Source organism: Taudactylus pleione, unplaced genomic scaffold (assembly GCF_031769625.1).
Source record: "Taudactylus pleione unplaced genomic scaffold, aTauple2 ptg000040l, whole genome shotgun sequence".
Taxonomy (NCBI): domain Eukaryota; kingdom Metazoa; phylum Chordata; class Amphibia; order Anura; family Myobatrachidae; genus Taudactylus; species Taudactylus pleione.
This window is the reverse complement of record NW_028284442.1, coordinates 6,709,802-6,734,925: the sequence shown is the minus strand read 5'-3', so window position 1 is coordinate 6,734,925 and position 25,124 is coordinate 6,709,802. Positions and strand designations below refer to the sequence as shown.

The window sequence follows — 25,124 nt, the reverse complement described above, 5'->3', positions numbered from 1 at the left end:
AAATTACCCACCAAGCAAATTCTGCCATCTTGGGCATAAAAATCCATGACCATATGGTAAAAACCATGATGCACTGGTGCAATAATAGGTGCATGGATAGCATAAAACAGTATTTGTGCGACAGACCTACAGTTCTGCACTTTTGAAAATGAACCTCTCCATGTCAACAACTGGTCTTCAGTACTGCAACTCTCCATCATTATGATAATGTATTTGTAATACATAATTAGGACTAAAACCAACTTTCTCCCTTAGAAAAATATTTTTTTGCCATTCTTGATTGTATTAGAAAAATTGTGAAAAGCTATGTATGTAAATAGCACAATTTAGTATTACTTTTTAATTGCCAAGTCTGGTGAGGCACTGCTGCTGTTACTATTATTCAGAAAATGATACGCCTTTTATTCAGATGTCCTAAAATCATATAAAAATACAACAAATTTAAGAGTAAGCATTGTGCCTTTGTATATAGGAAATATATCTTTATGCATATAATTTGAAGTGAATAACTGTAACACTTTTTCTATAAAATATATATATATTTCATAATTCAGGTGATATATATTTAAGGAATAATTGTAAGGGCTCATTCAGATGCCTAGTTAAGTTTGCAATCACAACATAATCACGCAATGGTCCAGATAGAGCCCGCTCCCACTTTCCACTATATTTTGTATACATTGTACACTTGAAGGCTGAGACGCCTTCTGCTTGGTAATAGTACCCCACCCATCTGCCATTAGGTGTTTTTAATCAGCACAGTTTCCTACATTGCTGTCTACATATTAGAATGGGCACTATTATAGGTAAGTCCTGGATAAATTTACATAATGTGTTAGTACTAGGGATGTTAGGGACTCATCTTATGGGGTCCAACTTGACGTTGTGGATGGGCAAACAAGTTTGGCCAAACATGTACTAAGAACCTCACTTATACTCCATGTTCATCGTAGAGTTTATCAGGATTATTTTGATTATCATTGATCTTAGTACTTAGAGTGTGCATCTGCATTCTCTGTCCCCTGCATTGTACTACAAGTCTCAGCATGGTAGCACCTATTATTATTATGTCTAAAATTAGGGTGTGCATTCCAAGCCCCCTCCCCCTTTCAGGGGCATGATGTAAGCAAGCAATTCTTATTATCGCACAAATATTGCTCTTGGATTTGTTGTCTTTTTATATAATTCCTGATAAAGATAAGTCAAACTAAAAATATCAAAAAGAGAGCAAAAAACATATTTTTATTATTATTATTATTATTATGAATACTAATAATAATATCATTATTATTCATGTTATTAATAATAATAAACAATACTACTAACATAAGAAAGTGCATAATCAACACATTTAAGCACTACTGATGCAGCCTGATTCAGCTTGGATCACAGTTGCTTATACTCACGCAATCGGCCGATTGTTGCGTACTGCGCATGCGTATGCATCATAGTGCGTGTGCACAAACCAGCCACTATGATCGGGACTGCGATTGCGATGACCACGCAGACCCATCACAGAGTGATTGACAGGAAGTGCCATTTGTGGGTGTTGACAGGGGGGTGGTCGGCCGAACGCAGGCGTGCCAGTGCGTTTCAACACCGTTGCAAGGGCGTGCATAAATTAGCCACTACAATGCCGTACACAGCCTGAGGCCTCATAACGTGCGCTGCAGTAAGCAATTCCTGAGTGAAGTCTGACCTGCCTTAACTGTGAGTATGGTTCCAATGTTACTCGATTGTACCGATGTTTTTGCAATCTTGCTAACCGTTACGGATGTGCATGTAAAGTAAAGTGGGTGTCCTTATGTAGTGCTGCGGCGGCATTGTAATCGCTATGGATTAGCATACTATCGCACTTAACTGCGTGCGTACACTATATTGCGATCTGTAGTGAATCAGGCTCTTAGTCAGCTGAAAACCAACAGTACTAGCAGTAGCACCATAACATTTGATATTAAATAATTTAAGTGTTTACATATAGAAATATGTATTTTATTTATATTGCTTTGCTGAAAATGTTTAATTCTTCATATATACAGTTCATGGGAAGAAACCAGAATAATCCCAAATAAATAGAGTATACAAATTTCATTAGATTAGTTAGTGCAACTTCTAGTAGGAGGAGCTGAATGCATCTGGGCGATAGATCATGTGTATAATTTTGCTTCCATATGCAGAAATACATTTTGTTTTGTACGACAAGATATCAGAATATCAACATGGAAAAAATTAACTCCTAGCAGAAAATAGTGTCTACATTAGAGATGTGCGGTTCGGTTCTCCAGAAATCCGAATCCACACGAATTTCGTGAATCCGGGTAAATCTGAGTCACGACTCTAATCTCCTGAGGAGATCCGGGTAAATCCAGGACGCAGTTCTGATCTATTTGTGGTTCGGAATTCGGATTTTAAATCTGAATTTCGGGTTTTGGATTGCATAAATTACATGATTTTTAGCTGTTTTTAAAACTTTTTATCTATTTTTTTTACCAAAAAATCCAGTTACAAAACCAAAACACTTGAGGGTGGTTTGCAAAACCAAATCCAGATCCAAAACCTTGAAGGAGATACAGATCCAAACCCAAATCCAAAACACGGGGGTCGGTGCACATCCCTAGTCTATATGGCTGCTGCTATGATGGGTAGAAAACAGAACTGGAAATGAGAATTATGTTTTGCAACTCTTAGTAGACAGAGTGCCCTTCACATATAAGAAATATGAAGATAGGCATCCTTGAAGTCAAACGACAGTAAAATTTGTTGGTCTCCATGCCATTGATTACAGATCTTAGATACTCCTTCTTGGCTGAAACTACTTGTTCGGCACGTGGACAACAAGCAGGTTTGAATAGAAACTTTGAGTTCTCTGGAACAGGAAAAATCATGACTGAGCAAAGAAGTGAAGCAATTACCTACATGAGAGCCTAACTTTTGTTTTTTGTTGTGAAAGTGTAATGGACACAAATATTCTGGGTAGCAGCCCAGGAAATTCAGGATGGAGCCTCTCTCAATGACTCCTGCCACTCAGTGCTCTCAAAAGGGGGCTCTCCACTTCATCAAGTGATGGGCTCCCACCACAGACTGAACAGTGTTTAGGAGAAAAGTGTCAGGCTGAAGTGCTGAGCACATAGATACTCATTCCTAACTGCCCATCCGGGGGCCACCATGGGGAGAAAATGGCTGACCCTTGGGTGAAGGCTCTCGGGTCCAAACAAGACTGCCACCATCAAGTGAGATGGCCTCCAACAACATCTTGTATACCATATCTGTGATCCAAGACCAGGACCAAGGTCGGGTAACTACTCTCAAGACAGAGATCCTGTAGTCAATTAAAATCACTACGATATCTGCATCTCTAAGGCATTTGCTGCCTTACATGTTCCATCTGTGTCCTCCACATAAAATACTGATTGCAGCACCTCCTGAGAAGCTGCAATCAGTCTCTCATTTTGTGGAGATAGAGCACTGTATCTTCTAGTACTCTCAGGAGAGCAGTAGACTAAGCCAGTAAATCTAACCCAAGCAGGCTCCTCCAGAACAATTGCGTCCCCCCAGCTGTGCGTATGATGCAGTTTTCAGCCTCTCAGGCTGCACATTGGGCACCTAGGTTTATTTGTTCATTTGATTAGTTAATTTGACAGCTTGAGCAGGTAAAATACATAAACAGCATTAATCCTGGTGTCGGAATGGTTCCACTTCTCAGAACTTGTAAAAGAAATAAAGGGTGACCAAACAGACACTAACAGAATCTGGCCTAGAATAAGTTGTAATATTCTTGTACAGATGCCCCAACAGTGGAATCAAACAATAAATTTGACCTACAATAAGCTAAATATTCCTGTATAGACCACACCTATAAAATCCCACCAGTATTAAATATACCCAAGGGACAGTATCTGTAACAAACTCCTATATACACAAATAATCACCAGTTTCCATAGGATCTGGTCTACACTCTGATTCCAGACTGTGGTATTGCACCACAAATCCTTATTTTTGGTAAATATAGAGAGTTAATAAATAATAAAAAAAATAATAATAAATATAACAAGAAAAAAAAGGTACTTGTCCCCTAAGGCTTCCACTTCAAAGGAGAATCCCAGAGGTGCTTCAGCCCAGGATATAGACTGTCACTAACAGAAACATCCACAGCACCCCAGGACATCAGCTCTCTTGTCACAGACTCAGACTGTCAGCTGTAGGTCTTGTCAGGAGCAAATTTTTTCTAGCTACTTCCCAGTGGGAAAAGACTGTCAAGGGGAGAACCCATCTGCATGTAGTGTTCCTTTTTCCCTTGGCCCAGAGGAATAAAGGTACCCCCTCTTCATGACAGGTTCTGCTTGCCCACAAGAGGGGAGCTTCCTGGTCCAGACATAAGACCTGGGAACAAGTGACGAATAGCCTTGACTGCTGCTCTGGTGGCCATCAAGGAATGCCAGCACTTCATACCAGCCAATTTTCAATGCATAGATCAAATCATTTTTGAAATCCTGACAAACACTAAGGGACTGATTTTGAGTCGGATACAGACTTGTCTTTGCTGCAGTCGCGTCTGTGACTTTATGCTACATGCCCTTCCCTGGTGTACATCTGTGGATCCGAATGCGAAAGAACGGAGACATCCACTTTCAGCATGTTCAAACTTTGAAATACCGATTGGTGCATTTTTAGACACAACCAACAGACACACCATCGAAATTTGCACCAGCCCTATGGCAGATACAGATAATCCTTCCAAATACGGCCCAATGTGAACGAATCTGCACTCTGTATGCCCCCGATACTCCCATAAGATGCAACATCTCCATGCATTGGATTAGCCACTTGCTGTCACCTCTAAGTCACTGCCCAGGAAAGCCCCATACCAGAGGTTCCCAAACGCAGTCCACAAGGCTCCCAAACAGTTCAGGTTTTAGCGATATCCGTGGTTGAGCGCAGGTGGTTAAATCAAATTGATTGAGGTACTAATTAAGTCACCGGTGCTCAAGCATGGATCTCTTTAAAACTTAAAGTCTTGGGGTGCCTTGAGGGTCGCATTTGGGAACCTCTGCCTTATACATTGTGTGACTCAGATGCATGCACAGGCACAAAAACATCATCCCACTGTGTCTGACATTGCCGCCGCCGCCTCCGACTCGGAATTAGGCTCATCATTTTCTTTCCAGTTAATGAGTTTAATCCAACTCACAGATCACCAAATGGCAGAAGTACTAGAGGCTAGATTTGGTTTGCATCAGAAATACATACAGACTGAACATTTAGCCTGGCAAACAAACACACTTTACCACCTCTCTATCATGAATCTGGTGAACTTACTGTGCTGTACAATCAGGTCATCTGACCAGTTGCCATTGAAATTTCCACACAGGCCACAAGGTTTCCCTTTATGGTCTTCAGTCAGCTTGATATACATTCCAGAGCCACCATCCCAGGCAAGAGAGAATCCAAAGGTTGTCTTCACTAGAATATAGTCAGCCAGTCTCTCGATAAATACATTTTCCACTGTCTGTGGCAACACTAATCTGACAAAGGTGGAAAGGAAATAATGTAATCATTTCATGATTCCGATACCATTCTAGACACATATTTAGTACAAAAATAAACATAAACTTAAGAAAAACAGCAGCATAACAAATTGCAAGTGACAATATATACCATAAAATCTGATAAAGCATTTTGTGTAAAATAAAATCAATATTGTAATGTAAATATTTGGGCTTATTAGCATGCTGTAAACAGTACTGATATACATATGGAGCAACATTTAATAGGACTAACAGCAGCATCAAATGTTTCTTTGCATTGCCCACACTCACTTAGTAATACTATGAAGTGGGCTAGTTGGAACGACACAATACTAGCAATGCAATCTGCTAATGGTTACAGCCCATCTGTTAGCAAAAGATAAACCAGGTCATTGCCTATGAGTTTTGAATTTAATTTAATAAATCTAAATGATTACAGAGCAGATCTTACAATCTAACATTGCAGCAACACATATTTCAGTCAGCTGCCATTTTCTGATTTCCTATCTTCTGTCTTTTTTAAATATATTAACAATTTTCTGAAGACATAGGGGCAGATGTACTAAGCTCTGGAAATTGATAAATTAGAGAGTGATAAACTACCAACAAATTAGCTCCTATCTGTCATTTTTCAAACACAGCCTCTAACATGACAGTTAGGAGCTGATAGGTTGGTAGTTCATCACTTTCCAATTTATCACTTTCCAGAGCATAGTACAACTTCCCCAAAGTAGAGTCATTGTTGCAATAAACTTATGAATATTCATTATTCTAAAACCCCCACTCTATATCTACTAATCATGTTAGTTCCATCTTGGTTCTGATATCTTCTTGGTAGTGGCTTTATCAAGAATCAGCTATGATCTTGTTAAACATGGGGCCGAATTCAGAGATGTACGTAAACCCGATATTTATGCACATCACCGATGGATGTAGTTCTGCGCATGCACAGAAGCTGCATTGCGCATGTGCAGATCTGGGGCTGCGATGTCGTTAACAGTGCTCCGAACGACGCAGCATGATTCACAATGTTCCTGCGTTTGGGGGCGGCGACAAAGCATTACAGAAAACGGGGGCGTCGCCCCTGTTTTCTGGGTGTGACAAAGCCAGCAGCTGCATGATTTAACCGGACATCCTGACTAACCTGAGGGTTACTCAGATGTCCGATGGTCATGCAGCTGATCCGATGGCTACATCTTTGGTCACAGCAGCAGATCACAGAAGCCAGCAGTGGGTGTCTTTTAAGTCATGAAGATGCCTCCTGCGGCTCTTGCATATTTTAGCACAGCTCCTGTGTATAAAGATGCAGTGGTGTTACTAAACTGTGTCCATTTCTGGATCAGGCCTATAATCGCATATCATTCAACTAAGTTAAGTAAGTTCTAGCATTGATCTAATTATTTGCAAGTTTGATAGACACTTGGTTGTCTTTATATAACACTGTTGGATAAGCTGTAAGCTCCCATTGGCTAGCCAGCACCTTTCGCACAAACATATTCTGCCTCTTTAGATGCCAGTAAAACTGACACTTGCTTTCTTCTGGACTAGGACACCAACCTTTCTCCTCATTGGAACAAGTAACCACATGTTGACATTTGACCATTTATTGTCATCTATTGCTGAAACCTTAAAAAAAAGACATGAGTCAAGATACTGTATCGTATGACTGTCTAACCATCATTCCAATCTCTTGGTTGAGAGATTTCCCATTGTGGCTGTAGTAACTGGACACATACCACATACCACAACCACAATGCTTCCAATTCTTATCTGTGCTTCTCGTAGTTAGGTAGAAGATCATCAAGCCTACTATACGCCTAGCCTAGTATAAGCCTAGTATATGCTTACTTGGGTTCCTTTCTCAAACTGGTTGAGTATTGCGTTGACTTTAGCACTCTGAATAAAAAGCTGATATATTGCCATTTCTGAATCTGGATTCCAAGGTGGCATCTTAAAAGTTAAAAGGTCCCTTAGGTGCAAAATATTTGTTGTAAACTTTACTTAACTTTATGATTGCATTGTGTGATATAATCTACATAGAGAAGCGGCACATTAATTTGTCATGTGAAACCTTCCTCTTAAACAACGTGCTCATATTAGAGTTCCACACTATGGCCCTCATTCAGAGGCGCTCGCAAGAAGCGAGCGCTCGTTCTGAGGGAGGGCGGCCGCTTCTATTTTTTAGTGCGGCCTCCTGGTCGCTAGCTAGGCTGTGGGTTACCACCCACAGCTTAGCGACTGACCAGGGTGATGGTCGCGATGGTCAAGACCATCGCGACCATCGGGGCTTGCGACGAGACCCTAAGGTTGGGTCTCGGCAACCGCAAGCCCCAGGGAGTTTCCTGCTCTGATCGAGCAGGAAACTCCCCACTGACATCACTGCTGATGTCAGTGCGGTCGCCCACAAAACGGCAGGCGTTCGCTTTGGGAACGCCTCCGTTTGTGTAGCCACCCCCCAACCCCGCCTACAAAATGGGCCGAGCTGTCGATCAACGTCGACAGCCGGCCCTTCAGCCGGCCCTTTTGTAGTGAGCTCCGGAGCGAGAGAGTTTCACTCTAGCTCCGGGGCTTGCGCATGCGCAGGACCAAAACATCGACCCGGGTTGCGAGCGCTCAACGCTTGCAACCGGGTCTGAATGAGGTCCTCTATCTGATTGTGTGAGCGCACAGAGAGAGCTCTCTAACTTGCACAGAAAGTGCTCTTCTTTTCCAATATTTTTAGCTCTGTTACATCTGCTTCTATAGAGCTGCCATGGCCATCAGGGTTCTTAGTGTAGTTTACTTAGTGACTGGAGTAAAAGTGGCACCATAATCTTTACCATATTTGTATAAATTTCACTTTTTTAACTAATCTTGCCTTGACTGTGTGAGCCCCCCGGCACACTCATCTGCATCTGACTACATGCTTGCCTAGTGGTAACTAAGGACCTGATTTAGAGATGGACTCTATAGTACAGCTGCTGTGCTAAAATATGCAAAAGCCACAGGATGCGTCTTAACTAAAAAGATTGTTCCCTGGCGACTTGTCTGATCAGCTGCTGCAGCATCTGATCACCTGCGTGCACATCAGACATTTGAGTAACCCTCAGATTACTCAGGATGTCCTGTAAACCCATGCAGCCGGGGCCAGGAAAGCTGCGTCCAAGGAAGAAGCCAATGGCTTCAGTACACCCAGAAAACAGAGCTGACATGCCCCTGTTTTCTGGAATGTTTCCCTTTGCCATCTCGTCGCCACCCCATGCATACGGCTTTGAGGCACTGCGAACAACGTTGCAGAAACAGATCTGCACATGCTCAGTGCAGCGCCTGCGAATGCGCAGATCTGCAAACATCTAAGATTTGCATAAATATCACATTTACGTACATCTCTGAATTAGGCCCTTAGTGATTTTCCATTTATGGAACTGGTTGAGAGATTACATCTCTTCATCACAAATTGTTATTTTACTTTTGCCACTTGTGGATAAGCAGTCTTTGCATACCCTTCCATGACTCCATTAACACAGTACACTTTTTTGTCTGCTATACCATTCTGTTAGGGGTTGTATGGTCCAGAATACAAATCTTGTGTCTTCAGTCACATTATATTCACGTATTATCTTTGGGGTCCTTGCTCACTTGTGCAAGATATTATTATTCTTTAAAGTTCATCCTTGCTGTGACAGAGGTAGACTGTTGTGTAACTTGACTGATCATTAATGAATGTGAGAAACTATTTATTCCTTCTGCTGTCTGAATGCTCATTGACCACGACATGTCCATGCCAAGTATAGAAGGCTGCTCAGCTCTGCTCGCTGACTTTTGGAGAATATTTGCTTGTTGTTTCCTTTCAAACAGCTCATGCATTTCATCATGTGACTGCACTAGTACTATTAAGGCAGGATGTACTAAAGGGGAAAATGTGGTAAAACTCACGAAAATGCAGTTTTATGGGGTTTTACCACATACCCCATATGTGCTAATTTTTGTACTGATAATGTACTCAGTTTTGCATATATGTCCTCCCTATACTGAGTCAGATGCATAAAATCACTGGGCTTCACACGCACAAAACATTACATTAGTTAAATGGATACCTTCATTAGCATAACGTAGTAAATCAGATTAACGTGATTGCCGGCAACTACAGCCACTTTGTGTGCGACATAGAATCAGCCCCGTAACGGCCACTAGTTATAGTAACTCATTCCATCTTACTTTGGTTAAGTTGAGATAAGGCGTTTTTAAAGTTGTATGGTGGACCTAGAGCCAATAGACCATTCATGCTTTGATTCAACCCACCCTTCTTCCCTCCCTCACTGTTCTTCCTCTGCTTGTCACCATACCTTTTCGCTGATTAGCTCCTCCCACTCCCAAGACTTTCCCTGGGCAGCTCCACTCAACTGGTACTCACTTCCCCACACTATTAGGTTGTCTACCAATCTGCAGGGGTTTAAACATGCCCAAATTTGTCCTTAAAACACACCCATTTATTAAAACCTAGTAGCCCTCCTTACACTCGTAACTATTCGTAACATCCACTGTACTCCCCTCATATCTCTTCCCAGTTCACCTCCAACTTAACTCCCAATCCCTATTCATATTGTATTGTTTGTATCCAATTGTTATTCTTGTACGTTGCTACAAACACTCTATGGTGCCAAATAAATAAATGCTAATAACAAAAGGCTCAATTGCACTCACAAGTGTTTTACAGCAGGCTGAGATCTCTGGGTAGCAATTTGCAACATACAAATGTGTTATTTCTTCTCCAGTACAAACATTCTTCCACTTCAAAAGTTCTATTTAAGTAGCCCGGTATCTTTACTCAACTTCTCTTAATATAGTTTACAATTTATTGCTTTTCATGCACTTCTTGTAGCTACTCCAACATTTATTGGGATGGGTATTTTGGATCATTAGTCACTGTGCCGAGAGTGACTATATCGATGTCAGAATGCAGGTGTCGGCATGATGACTGGATCAGTATTACAACTGTAAACGTGCTAGTAAAGCAGCATGTTTAAAATTGTACTGGTGATCCGATTAACATAATGTAAGTAAGTAGCATGTTAACGTCGTCGCCATACCGGCGCCTGCTTTCTGAGATCGACATTGACATAAGGACTGTGGACCCCATAACTACTTTTCCATTTATTAAGAAGTTTCTCATTAGTATATATACACAGGTACTCCATCCCATAATCTGGACATGGAACAGACCAACAGACCATATCTTTGGTGCATATCTTTATATTACTTTACTTCCATTATGAGGTGCATATTCACTTTATACTTCTCTGATTGGTAGCGGTGCCTTGTTAGATTGCTTTCTTCCCAACTGTCCTTATCTAGACTGGACAGTCCCAAATATGGAGGCTGTCCCAAAGTCCTAACAGCTACGGTGTTTGTCCTGGTTGATGGCTATTATGCTAGGCAAGTATACACAGAAAGGTATAGATACTCATCATTCACTTTTAGGATTAAGGTCAATTACATATATAAATAACAAGGTGCTCCAGGCAGCTTATTATTATACTTCATCTTTGTAAGGTAAGTTCGGTCATCATAAGGTATAAGACAAATGGTCTTTGATAATCATCTTTATTAATAAGGTAACTTGGCAAGAAAAAAAATCACATACACTTAAGTTAACATTGTTGCAATTTTATCATCATTATCATGGGACATCCTTAAAAAGAAGCTATGAGGAGAAATAAGAAAGTAGGGAAAAAACTAATATATATACACATATATACATACAGTATATATGGATATGGATATATCCCTAACATTGAATTATTGGAGCAATCTGCAGTTCAAGTTCTGATTATTTAAACCACGAGTGCCGCACATACGATGTGCTTATACGAGTCTTTTTGACTGCGAAAGCAACGGTTGCAGTATCTTTATTGATATAGCTACATTTTAATAAACATGGTAAATATGAGCGTGAGCAGTAACTGTTGCCCAGAGTGTCAAGATTGCCGAGTGTTGTTTTGCTTCTGATTGACTGGTCCCAGGTAATTACGAGAATTAACAGTATAATAGGTGTTTGACAGGAAGTCGTCTTACCTTACACCTCCTTTCCTCACTTCATAACCAGAAACGGTGATCTCCTCTTGGCTTGAGAAAAACATACTGAGTGAACGTGGGCAAGAATACACTGAACCATCACACTTAGGACTGTTGTGAACCTGACAATGAAACATAAATCAAAGAAATTAGGTTTATTTGTAACTTTTATTGTAAAAATTTTCATAATTTTGCTTGACCATCTTGAAAGAGGTATATTATGTGTTTAATTCCAGCAGCATCATTTGGGGGGGTAAAAATGCAAGTAATCACATTTTAATAGGGTTATTGGTTTAATTGGTGTTTTGTTTTTTGTTTTGTTTTTTAATACATGTAAAAGTGATGAAAAACCAGTATTCATACTGGATACCTTATGCTGTTTTAATGACAATTAACATTTTGTTTTGGATAGGAAATGAGAATGGTGACATATTAGTGGCTGCCTCAGGAACCAAAGTGCTAAGAGTAAGACCCTAATAATATTTTAACTCCTACAAATGTAAGAAATTGGCTTAAGTAAAAAATAAATTAGTTAAATAAAATATATATTTTTTCCCTTTTTCTTATTTGTAGCTTTGCAGATATGTATTTCACTGTAGTTTAGGGCCAGACGGGTAAGATTATTTTTGTTCTTGTGTTGCTTGTAAATGATACTATGCCAAATGTAATAGGGTACAAATTTCTACAAGTCCTGAAATTTTGGTGGGTTAGCAAATAATTTAAAGTGGCAATGTATAGTAAGGCCAAACCAACTGGGTTATGCCTTACTAAACATTGCAGCTTTAAATTTATCTGCTAACTCTCCAAACTCTTGGGACTTACAGAATCCCGCACCCTATTGCATTTGGCCCACAGTCTATGAATGCAGTTGGGAAGACAATGGTCAATTCATTTATCTCTGTTGGGTGGTTGGAGTAGAATTGGGAACACTACAAGCCAAATTACGTCGGCAAAGCATAACTAGCTAAATGTGGAATAATTCTGTAAAACAGTTTTGAAAATGTTGTTCATCTCTATATATAAGTAAGTAATGATATACAGTACTTTCCGCCTGTTACATAAAGTTGGTCATGTCTACTTACCCAAATAGTATACCTAGGCACCAGATTGCTGCAATCTCTGGCAAATATATAGGAACAGTTTCCCGGGAAGTAATAATAGATACCATCAAATGTCTCAAAATTGTATTGACCCCAAGTTCTGCAGATCGCGTCTCTCTCCTTGCCAGTGTTTGGTACTGTGAAATACAGACATCATGTACAAACAATACAAACTTCATATATAACATTTGTGAAGAATTAAATTGATTTTCAAGCGTGGGCAACTAGATAGATAAAATAGAATTCCAGGATTTAATGGAGATAATGGAAAAATCTAGTTAAACCCAGCAACGGTCCATGGCACTTGTCCATGTGTCTCAAAGCATTGGTGGATTAAACTATATTTCTTGGAGTGCTTTTACTTTCTTAAATATCTACATTCTTCACTGGCATCCATGCAAGCATGGGGAGAACATACAAGCTCCACACAGATAGGGCCTTGGAGTTTAAGGCATAAACAAACAGCAGCAAATGATGTATTCTCTGCTACTGCTTGTTAACACATTAGCTCCAGATAATGACTATAGCCCAGGTGGATGGAAAACAAGTGTGTGAAATAGAGTATTATCTCATTGTGAAAAGGAATCAGATTGGCAGCTACAGGACTGATCCTGAGTCCCATGAAAAGTGGCTGTAGTTGTGGGCAGCCGCAGAAGCCTGAATTACTACCTTATGCTAATGAGAGAACCCAGTCAACTAATGGTCGTATGTGTTAAAGCGGAAACCTGGGCCGCACACTGATTTTACACCAGCTGTCTTAGCATCTGCACTTGCACCAGCCCCATGCTAGGTGCAGGAGATATATCAGACACAGGCTTCCCTTCCCTGTACACATGACTCAGAATCACACAGAGCATTATATACACACCCATCAAACTCCCATTATGCTCCCACAAGTCAGAGTGGTTATGTGAGATCACTTTGCCACCGCCCAGCTCCAGCCCTGAAATGCCCTAATTCACACACAGACAAATACGGTCTAATTCCGTCTAACTCAGAATAGGTCAGACATTTGCAAATATGCGTAAATTAGTTTATGAGCATGCGCTGTATGCAAAACCTCGCCATTTGCGTTCATGCTGTCCATCTGACTCCGAATCAGGACCTATTTATCAAGTAGAGTCCAGGGGGTTTATTTACTAATGTGTAGGTTATAGAAGTGGAGATGTTGCCCATAGCAACAAATCCGATTCTACTTAACATTTATCTAGCATCTTCTAGAAGATAATAAATAACGAAATCTGATTGGATGCTAGGGGCAACATCTCCACTTCTATAAACTCGCACTTTAGTAAATATACCCCAAGGAATAAATATTCTTAGGCTTTTCCACAGCTAATGAAAGGCTCCCACCCAACACCTCTTGCAATTTCTTAATAGTAATTTTCTCAAGCTCATGGCTGCCCTTTAATTCCTTTTGCTGCAGGAATTGTGCTGTATACATATTGTAAGCTTTTTCACACATGCTGAAAATTGCCTGTAGTTTTTGGTCTAGCATTTTCACTAGTTTCCTTCATGACTCAAATAATCTCTTTGTTAGTTGTGAAATGTTATAGTTCTGCTTTGGACACCCTTCAATAGTTTGTGAAAATCTGCCCTGTGTGAGGAATACGTCCCTCACCACATCTGACTTCATGACTATTGGCATTACTTACGGTAATGGATGCTCTGACCCAAGTCAACTGCATCTAAAAAGAACTAAGTCACACACCACATGTGGCTGCGGAAAAGGTCACAAAGTATTATTTCAGCTACACAAAGAATTCAGTCATCTGGACAAATTCTTATTTCATGTCCTAAACGTAGTAATATGTGTAGTATTTGGGAAGGACAGGTTCACTTTAAGGACATTAGAGCTCACTACCGTACCATATTGGCATCTGCTTCCTTTTGCCTGAAAGGTTTCACAATCACATGAACCCGCTTCTGTACAAAGTGCTCCGTTAAGGCAACCATGTGGGCAGGAATCTATAATTAAGGACCAAATCCAAATATTATTGTATTATATATACTGTATGCACACACATACTGTGTGTGTATATATATATATATATATATATATAAAGATATGTATGTATATATATATATATATATATATATATATATATATACAGTCAGGTGCATAAATATTGGGACATTGACAGGATTTTCATATTTTGGCCTCTATTCACCACCACAATGGCTTTGAAATGAAACAAACAAGATGTGCTTTAACTGCAGACTTTCAGATTTAATTTGAGGGTAAGTACATCCAAATCAGGTGAACGGTGTAGGAATTAAGGAATTACAACGGTTTCTAAATGTGCCTCCCACTTTTTAAGGGGCCAAAAGTAATGGGACAAACTAAACAATCCTAAATCTAACTTTCACTTTTTAATACTTTGTTGCAACTCCTTTGCAGGCAATTACAGCCTGAAGTCTGGAACGCATAGAAATCACCAGACGCTGGGTTTCATCCCTGGTGATGCTCTGCCAGGCCTCTACTGCAAATGTCTTCAGTTCCTGCTTGTTCTTGGGGCATTTTCCCTTCAGTTTTGTCTTCATCAAGTGAAATGCATGCTCAATCGGATTCAGGTCAGGGGAATGACTTGGCCATTGCATAACATTCCACTTTTTAGCCTTAAAAAACTCTTTGGTTGCTTTTGCAGTATGCTTCGGGTCATTGTCCATCTGCACTGTGAAGCGCTGTCCAATGAGTTCTGAAGCATTTGACTGAATATGAGCATATAATATTGCCCGAAAAACTTCAGAATTCATTCTGCTGCTTTTGTCAGCAGTCACATCATCAATAAATACAAGGGAACCAGTTCCATTGGCAGCCATACATGCCCACGCCATGACACTACCACCACCATGCTTCACTGATGAGGTGGTATGTTTTGGATCATGAGCAGTTCTTTTCCTTCTCCATACTCTTCTCTTCCCATCACTCTGGTACAAGTTGATCTTTGTCTCATCTGTCCATAGGATGTTGTTCCAGGACTGTAATGGCTTTTTTAGATGTTGTTTGGCAAACTCTAATCTGGTCTTCCTGTTCTTGTGGCTCACCAATGGTTTACATCTTGTTTGAACCCTCTATATTCACTCTTGTGAAGTCTTCTCTTGATTGTTGACTTTGATACATATACACCTACCTCCTGGAGAGTGTTCTTGATTTTTCCAACTGTTGTGAAGGGGTTTTTCTTCACCAGAGAAATAATTCTTCTGTCATCCACCACAGTTGTTTTCCGTGGTCTGCCGGGTCTTTTGGTGTTGCTGAGCTCTCCGGTGCGTTCTTTCTTTTTAAGAATGTTCCAAACAGTTGATTTGGCCACACCTAATGTTTTTGCTATCTCTCTGATGGGCTTGTTTTGATTTTTCAGCCTAATGATGGCTTGCTTCACTGATAGTGACAGCTCTTTGGATCTCATATTGAGAGTCGACAGCAACTGATTCCAAATGCAAATGTCACACCTAGAATCAACTCCAGACTTTTTACCTGCTTAATTGATAATGAAATAACGAGGGAATAGCCCACACCTGTCCATGAAATAGCTTTTGAGTTGATAGTCCCATTACTTTTGGCCCCTTAAAAAGTGGGAGGCACATATAGAAACCATTGTAATTCCTACACTGTTCACCTGATTTGGATGTAATTACCCTCAAATTAAATCTGAAAGTTTGCAGTTAAAGCACATCTTGTTTGTTTCATTTCAAAGCCATTGTGGTGGTGAATAGAGGCCAAAATATGAAAATTCTGTCAATGTCCCAATATTTATGCACCTGTCTGTATATATATATATATATATATATATATATATGTGTATTTTATACGCACATGCACGAACACACATATAGATAGTGACTTGCAAAAGTATTCAACCCCCACCCTGTAAAAAGTCAACAGATTTCTCTATATTACAAATGAAACATAGATTGTTCCAGACACAATATACTGTATATCTAGGCATTTGGCTACTAACTGCTACCGTGTTTCCCCGATAATAAGACACTGTCTTATTTTTTTTTTTTATTAAAAAAACACCATAGGGCTTATTTTCGGGGTAGGTCTTATATTAATTAACATTGACAGCAGTGCCCCTTATGCAGGCCCCCTTGTAGAAGTGCCCCTTATGCAGGCCCCCCCTTGCAGGTCCCCTTGTAGAAGTGCCCCTTATGCAGGCCCCCCCCCTTGCAGGTCCCCTTGTAGAAGTGACCCTTATGCAGGCCCCCCCCTTGCAGGCCCCCCTGTAGCAGTGTCCCTTATTGCAGTGCACTTACCTGACTCGCCGCCGTCCGGGATGTCGCTCTCACTTGCACACTGACTAGATCTAACATGATCCAGCAGGCGCGGCCGCACAGGATCCTCAGCGCGCGGGTGACGTCATGACGTCACCCGCGCACTGCATGACTTGGAACGCTGGTCTCTGCAGCGATCCCAGCTCAAAATGAGATTCAGGTAGGTCTTATTTTCGGGGTAGGGCTTAATTTGGACCGGGTTACAAAATTAAGGGTAGGGCTTATTTTCGGGGTAGGTCTTATTATCGGGGAAACACGGTAGTATGAGAAAATACCTTAAAGAGCTTTCTGCCAGCTTTACTCTTTTGGCTAGGTTGGATTGTTGGATAGTTTGTCAGTAGGTGTTTTTCACATTATGTTTAGTCATTGTTGCACAATATTGTCTTGGGTAGGCAAGAATACAATATACCACTATTTGTAAGAATTTACAAATTTCAATGTTCAGTAATAAAGGGTCATAATAAATTCAGTCTAGAGAGAATATTTCATGATATTTTCTCTATGAAAAAAATCTCCTCACTACCCTGTGCATATAGTATCATAAAGTGGAAGCAGAACATACTACAGGTTGAGTCTCCCATATCCAAAATGCTTGGGACCAGGGGTATTTTGGATATTGGAATACTCCATATTTTGGAATATTTGCATATCATAATGAAATATCTTGGGAATGGGACCCAAATATAAACACAGAATGCATTTATGTATTATATACACCTTTTGCACACAGCCTGCAGGTCATTTTATACAATATTTTTAACAATTTTGTGCATCAAAAAAAGTTTGTGTACATACATGAAATTCATTTATATTTCATATACACCTTATACACACAGCCTGAAGGTAATTTTATACTATATTTTTAATAATTTTGTGCCTTAAACAAAGTTTGTGTACATTGAACCATCAGAAAGCAAAGGTTTCACTATCTCAGTCATGCTAAAAATATTCCGTATTTCGGAATATTTGAATATGGGATACTCAACCTGTATTGTTGGCCAATCATTACTTGAGAATGTAGACTATAAAAGCACGATAAACCAGTGTGACATTACTGATGCTTCATACAGGTCAAAATGAATAGACATACCTGCTCTTGGAACATTAGATTCAGTAAGGAGCCCGCGGGCTCCAGAGGAAAGAGTTCCATTATCCTGTAAGTGAGAGATGAAATCATAAATAAACATTTTAAAGGTCGGTGTCTCTACCCTTTTTGATTTTGGGGTTTATCTGCAATTTCCACAACCCTCACCTCTTACTATGTGCACCTCATTTTTCAAGTTATTTTAATGTTCCATCTTTTCTTTACTGAATAGACAACAGACTACTTAATTCCTCTAAAGTAAATTACTTGGCTTCTGCACAACTACTACTTCCATATGAATTATGTCAACAAATAGATCATTTCTAAAGTTCCCATCTATTAATGCTTAGGCAATCAAAACATGACAATCACAGTTCTTTCACTCTTTATGGTCCAATAAAATTGACATTCAGAGTATCCACTTTTAATGTTACCCAAATGTGTATTACCATAATAAGTATAACACAGAGGGGAAGCCCAAAGGAATTGCCATAGTTCTCTCTTGACACCTCTTTTTGAAAAAGTCCCATATTGTAGAAAAGGATTGAGGTCTATTAATAATTAAAATATATAACCAAGATATATAACCATCTTCCAACCTGGGCCAGATAGTTTTTATAGATAACAGGTTCTCAAACTCAGTCCTCAGGACCCCAAACAGTGCATGTTTTCCATGTCTCCTCACAGAATCACAAGTGAGGTATTAGCTCCACCTGTGGATCTTTTAAAATGTGTCAGTGAGTAATGAATACACCTGTGCACCAGCTGGGTGACCTGGAAAACGTGAACTGTGTGGGGTCCTGAGGACCGAGTTTGAAAACCACTGTTATAGATAAAAGAGTAGAGGGAATAAATGAGCTTCATCAAGCCATATTGCCATAGTGGGAAGGGATTTAAATTGGATTCTTGAACTAACACTAGATTCCTCAACTTTTTTGCTAATGTCCTGTTTTATGAAAGGTAAGATTTCTGCATCACAAATATCTGATGGCCAATACATAGAAATTACAATGCCTCATGGTTAAAAGCTACACATTTTTTTTTATCACACTCACACCATACCTACTCCAGAATAAGATATTTATTTTCATAGACACTCACACCTCCTGCTGAGCTCCCATATGGGAGACAAGATCACCTGTTTGGAGCACTCTCCAATTTCTATATAGTTCTTGGTCCCCAGTAGTCCACCCACAGGTGATTAAATTAACTTTAATTACAAAACCCAGAGTACAAACTTCAAATAGAATCCACAACTGAGAATTGTATGGCTACAATTCCAGGACTACCTTGTAGGAAGTAAAAAAAATGTGTATTGAAAGGGAAGCGTATACAACTAACATCATGGGCTAAGAAACAAAAAGATTTGCAAAGGGAGGCCCTTCCACTTACAAAGACATAAAGCATCCCTAGCCAGTAATGCATATGTGAAGCTCAAGGAAGCTAAGGTGACTTTTGATATACTTCTAAACAATAATAGATATTTCCATTCCCTAAAGTAGACATAAATAGTTCCAATGAAGTATTAAACTGGACAGTCTGTTGGCAATGTTCTCTACATTCTCAACAATCTTTAACTTTTATCTCCATATTAAATACAAGGAAATAATTCTTATTATTACAGAAAAGATAGTTGATGCATGCAAGAAATTATATACAAAATGATGTAACCTAAAAGATCCACTAAAATCTGGATCCTGATGGTTTTACAATCTCAATTAGCACCCTTCCTAATGCGGAACATAAATAAAATGTTATCTACTATGTTTTCCATCAAGATTATGAAACTCATAACAGTTATGCCTACAGAACAAAATGACTGAGGGGGCGATTCAGACCCGGATGCTAAGCCGCGATCGCTCGCATTCAAAAGGGGCCGGACATGCAAATTCCGCGATCGCACTGTCTGGTGTAAGGACGCCCTCTATGTCTTAGAGAGTGACGGCAGAGTGAGCACGTCACATCATCTCCAGGAAGTGTATGATTAATCAGTTACATCAAGAGCCATTGGAGCTGCACGTAGCACTTGATGTAGACCCTACCCCACTGCAAGCACTGCGATCACTGCAGGCAGCAATACAACTATGTGACGTGTACAATGACGCTTCCATGCTAATTATGCACACCCATAAAACTCCGCTTTGACGCCCAGACACGGCTGCGTTCACAGCACCACTTCCCCGTTCACAAGCATCTTCCCATGTTACCACCCACAAACAGCACTATCTGTCACTCAAAGTAGAGCTCAGTCTTTGTGCTACAAGCGCACGATTCCCAGCCGCAGTGACTAGTTCGTGCACATGCACTGCGATGCATGCACAGACGTACGACAATCGCCCATAGCAAGCGATCGCGGCTCAGCGTCTGGGTCTGAATCAGGCCCTCAGTGCTCAAGTTATAGATCCATTTCTCTACTAAATGTGGACATAATGCTTTTTGGACAAATGACTGCAAACTACTTAATTTAAAACTGTTAATAAATGACATAATTCACTGACTAAGCAGAATTTGCCCATAGCAGGAAATCCAGAGATAACACCACCTAAATCATGGTTTTGTTACATCTGGTTTCAATCAAAATGCACAAATCCTTCTTTATACAGAAAATGTGTTTGATGAACTGATGATAAGAATGCTCAAGCATGTGGGCTTGGGTAACTCCTGTATATTAAATGTTCTGTCCATTTATGAGAAGCTGTTTGACAAAACTAAGATGAAAGGAACATGATCAAATATCTTCAACATTTCCAATGATACAAGACAAGGATGGCCATTATCTCCTTTTTTTTACTTTATGTATGAAAGCATAAGCAATATGGGCAAATATAGACATCTCTGTGATTTGTTTTGGGAGGCAGACTACAAACTCATTATATTCACAGTTGACCTGTTGGCTATTCTAAAGACCCAAGGTTCTCACTACTTATCTTATTGATGAAATTTCTAAAGTTTGGCCATTTTACAAAATGTTAAACTAATTAGTCTAAGTCAACCTGAATGTAATGTAACAGATAATAAAAGGCTTACAAAAAACTTTTGAATTTGAATGCACCCCTTTCACATTAAGTACTTGGGAACTAAAATATCCAAAGAATCATATTTGTAAATTTAATTAACAGATCTTAATAGTGGGAATCAAAAAATGTATCTTAAGTGGGAAGAATTAATATAATTAAAATTAATATACTACATGTATTTTGGATTCTACCTATCTTTATCCCTCACTTTAAAGATATTCTGAAAGATGCCAAAGACTTGATCTGGAGTGGAAGGAAATCTTGATTAAAACATGAGATATTATTTAGGTATAAATACTTTGGAGCCTATGACTAACACATTTCTTAGTGTATTACCAGGCAGTATATCTTTTTAAATATTCTGTTAATTAAAGATTATTATCATTATTATCCTTTATTTATATGGCGCTACTAGGGTTCCATAGCCCCTTATAAAGTACATGAACAAATGAGCACACAAGAAAATGGATATGAACAGTACAAAACAATGCAGGAGAAGGACATGGTTTATAAACATTGCTGCATTAGTGATCATGAACTGAACAACAATATGAGTAAAATTTGTGCAATAAAATAGTAAATAGCAGCCTAAGAGACACTTAAAATAGTAAATAGCAGCATAAGAGACACTTAAAAAAAGACGCTTAAAAGATTTCTCATAAAAATCTTAGCGGATAAAATGCATAAAAGGAAAATGTCACCAAAGGTGCTGTTCACATATATAATGTTTACAATGGAAAGTAATCACCCTATTAACGGTGGATATTCTGTCCATGTTATTCTCCAATAACATATGTTCAGTAGGTAACAGTTCCACAATCAAAGGATCAAATACACTCTAGTAACTGGATTCCCAATCTGGAAGACAAAAAAATGTATATCCCGCTTTACATACCATAAGGAAAGGAATTGGGCTGATACATCAAACAAAGTGCTAGTGCAGAGACCTTTTTACAAAGGATTAATTTAATGTAAACAATGCACTCACAATGTAGCAAAAACTCACAAGCATATAGTATACTCTTTTCTCCAGTTATTACAATGAGGGTATGTGGGTCTGCCTACCCAGAGTCCAGTTCAAATTTAGACCATGATCACGTCCATAACCAGGAGGTAGTCCCGAAGTCCCACACATCAGTACTGGTAGCAGAGTCCACACAATGGCTTTTTGAAGCCATTGTGTGGACTCTGCTACCAGTACTGCTGTATGGGACTTGGGGACTACCTCCTGGTTATGGACGCATAGTTTCCGGAGATTATGTGATCATTGGCTAAATTTGAACTGGACTCCAGGTAGGCGGACCCGGGGACCCTCATTGTAATAACTGGAGAAAAGAGTATACTATATGCTTGTGATTTTTTGCTACATTGTGAGTGCATTGTTTACATTAAATTAATCCTTTATAAAAAGGTCTCTGCACTAGCACTTTGTTTGATGTATCAGCCCAATTCCTTTCCTTATGGTATGGAAAGCGGGAGATACATTTTTTTGTCTTCCAGATTGGGAATCCAGCTACTAAAGTGTGTTTGATCCTTTGATTGTGGAACTGTTACCTACTGAACATACGTTATTGGAGAATAACCTGGACAGAATATCCACCTTTAATAGAGTGATTACTTTCCATTATAAACATTATATATGTGAACATGTGTATAGCAACAGCGCCGTTGGTGACATTTTCCTTTTATGCGTTAGTGACCATAACACTCAATTAGCAGCAGGGTGTAAGCAACCAAGTTAGATGCCCTTGTGGGGAGTTAGGAGTAGATGATAGTATGAGTAAGCGAAGGAGAAGAAGGCCCTGCTTGTGAGAGCTTACGCTCTAAAGGTGCACAAGTCAAATACATTTGAACATATACCAAATATAGGCAAAACATATTTGTATATAATACAACTAAATTATCAAAAGAATAACATAATAAACAAAAAAAAATACAATGGGAGCCAAAAGGGGAGTGACAAGGAGGGAAGAAGGGGGTGGGGTCTCATTAAGGGAACAGCTTAGACCATTAGGGCCTTATATTGGCAGAGTCTTTAAATTCTAACGTATAAACAAGCAGCATATCTTAATACAATTTTGGAGTGGTTATGACCTAGAAAATAAATGCAGTGTACCACTATAGAAGAATACTCACTAACTATACCAGTGGACATAGATCCGTGATCCCCATTATTATTACCTATACTACACCCAAATTTGCAAAATTGAAAAAAAAACCTGAGGACCATAAAATACATTTCATAACTAATCTCATCACACACATCATAGATATATAATACAAACTTTCCAGCAAAGGTTTAACACCCTCAGCTCTTAAATGTTAGTGTACATTAAAACCTCCCTAAATCAGCCAGATGGTGGGCAATGAAGGAGTAGGTCCATACTAGTCCTTTCAAGAAGAATTATCCCTCCTTGATAATTAATTTTGGAAATAAATTCATATAAACCCATATGATTTATAATTTATGGAGAATTAATTGAATAAGAATAATATCCTGAACTGTGTCAAGTGATATTTACTATTTGACTTTAAATCTCCCACAAATGTAATACTATAAGAAAGCATATATTTTTTAAATAAAAGTTTGAGATATAAGGATTTTAAAATGTCAAAAATCCACAAATATTGGCAACTGAGAGCATACAAAAACCTGATTGATTTTCTCAAGCCAGGATTAAGAGATTTAAAAAAAACAACTGTGTTCAGAAAATAACAGGATTTATTTGGTATACATAAAGTTAATTAAACCAATTTATGAAAAAATAATCTGCTAAGGTTACAAAAGTAACAAGTTGCAAAAAAATTTCTACTTTGTTTTCAAAATATTTATATTTGACTGTAATATAGAGAAAATCTGAAATATTCATGTTACGGTTTTAAAAATATTTGAATCATTGACCTTGAAATGTTGACTTCTTTAAACCTAGTCATGTGGTAATGCAAATTGAAGCCTATCATGTTCTGAACAAAATGTTTAGTGTTTTTAAACTGACTTAATACTTGAAGAAAATTAGGGTTATTTTTTGTATGCTCTCAAGTGCCAAACTTGACACTTAAAAGTGAAAAATTTTAAATTTGTACTCGGTTTTCATGTCCCATTTAGTATATAGAGTGCAATAAAAATTGGAAAACCTAAAGTAAGTAATTAAAGGCTAGGCCAGTTGATGTGGAATAACTCAACAATTACTATATGTATTATGTGTCCCCGCACTCGACGGCCCTGAGGTAGCTCTCTACATGAGTCCCAGTGGCCACACATTTATCAATATACAAAGACTTCTCAAAGTGTAATGGTCTTTAAAACACAGTTTATGATTATTACTTGATGGCGTAGATGTACTATTGTTTTAAGCAAAATGTTTTCTTGTTTAACTGATTTTTGGAAATGCCAACTAGTGGCAAACGAACCTTGGCATAAGTCATCCATTTTGGAAAGACTTACTAGCTATATTTAGGAATCTATTGTGATATGGTATGTTGGCTGGATCTGAGTTTTAGATTTTAAACATGAAAAAAATACCTGACTAAATATAAAATATCCCTTTAAATACATGTCAATAATGCATCAAAAGCTGCTAATTCAATCATATGGAAAACTTCACCTACTTGTACAGGTCTATGGAGGAAATTACATTGGAAACATTGGATCATAACACAGAGTTAATTTAAAAGATACAGTTAATCTACCATCTCTCCTCCTATTATGAAAACCCCTGAACCAAAGGATTTCATTGTGATTATTCAATAATTTTTCCTCAGTTCATACCATCCCCATCATACTGCATATACTCTCTTCTTTACCCACCCCCTTACAGTTTTTCTCTATTTGTTGTAAAAAGAAAACCACCAAGTATGTTGTAATACAGGTTTATGAGATTGTAATGCAACAATACTGGTTTCTTGTTGGATAGATAAATAATTTCTAGCACCCCCCTAACCACCAATTAATAGAGAGGGTTTTCCATTCCATGTCATCAGTGAGTGTGACAATCATGCAAGTGATGTGGCTATTGCTTTAGACAATGCTCTCCATCTTAAGTGTGGCCATAATATACAGAGCACC

General features: G+C 38.9%; 1 protein-coding gene across 2 annotated transcripts in view; it reads right to left on the bottom strand.

Annotated features, from left to right (window-relative positions):
* OTOGL (otogelin like) overlaps positions 1–25,124 on the bottom strand; it is a 259,839-nt gene that overhangs the window by 215,213 nt on the left and 19,502 nt on the right. For both annotated transcript variants that reach the window (XM_088453706.1, XM_088453702.1), the window contains exons 4-8: positions 18,048–18,111; positions 14,549–14,647; positions 12,662–12,816; positions 11,580–11,701; positions 5,317–5,522 (exon numbers count right to left, since the gene is read on the bottom strand). In XM_088453706.1, the coding sequence (XP_088309832.1) occupies positions 5,317–5,522; positions 11,580–11,701; positions 12,662–12,816; positions 14,549–14,647; positions 18,048–18,111 (646 nt within the window). The remainder of the gene's footprint in view (positions 1–5,316; positions 5,523–11,579; positions 11,702–12,661; positions 12,817–14,548; positions 14,648–18,047; positions 18,112–25,124) is intronic.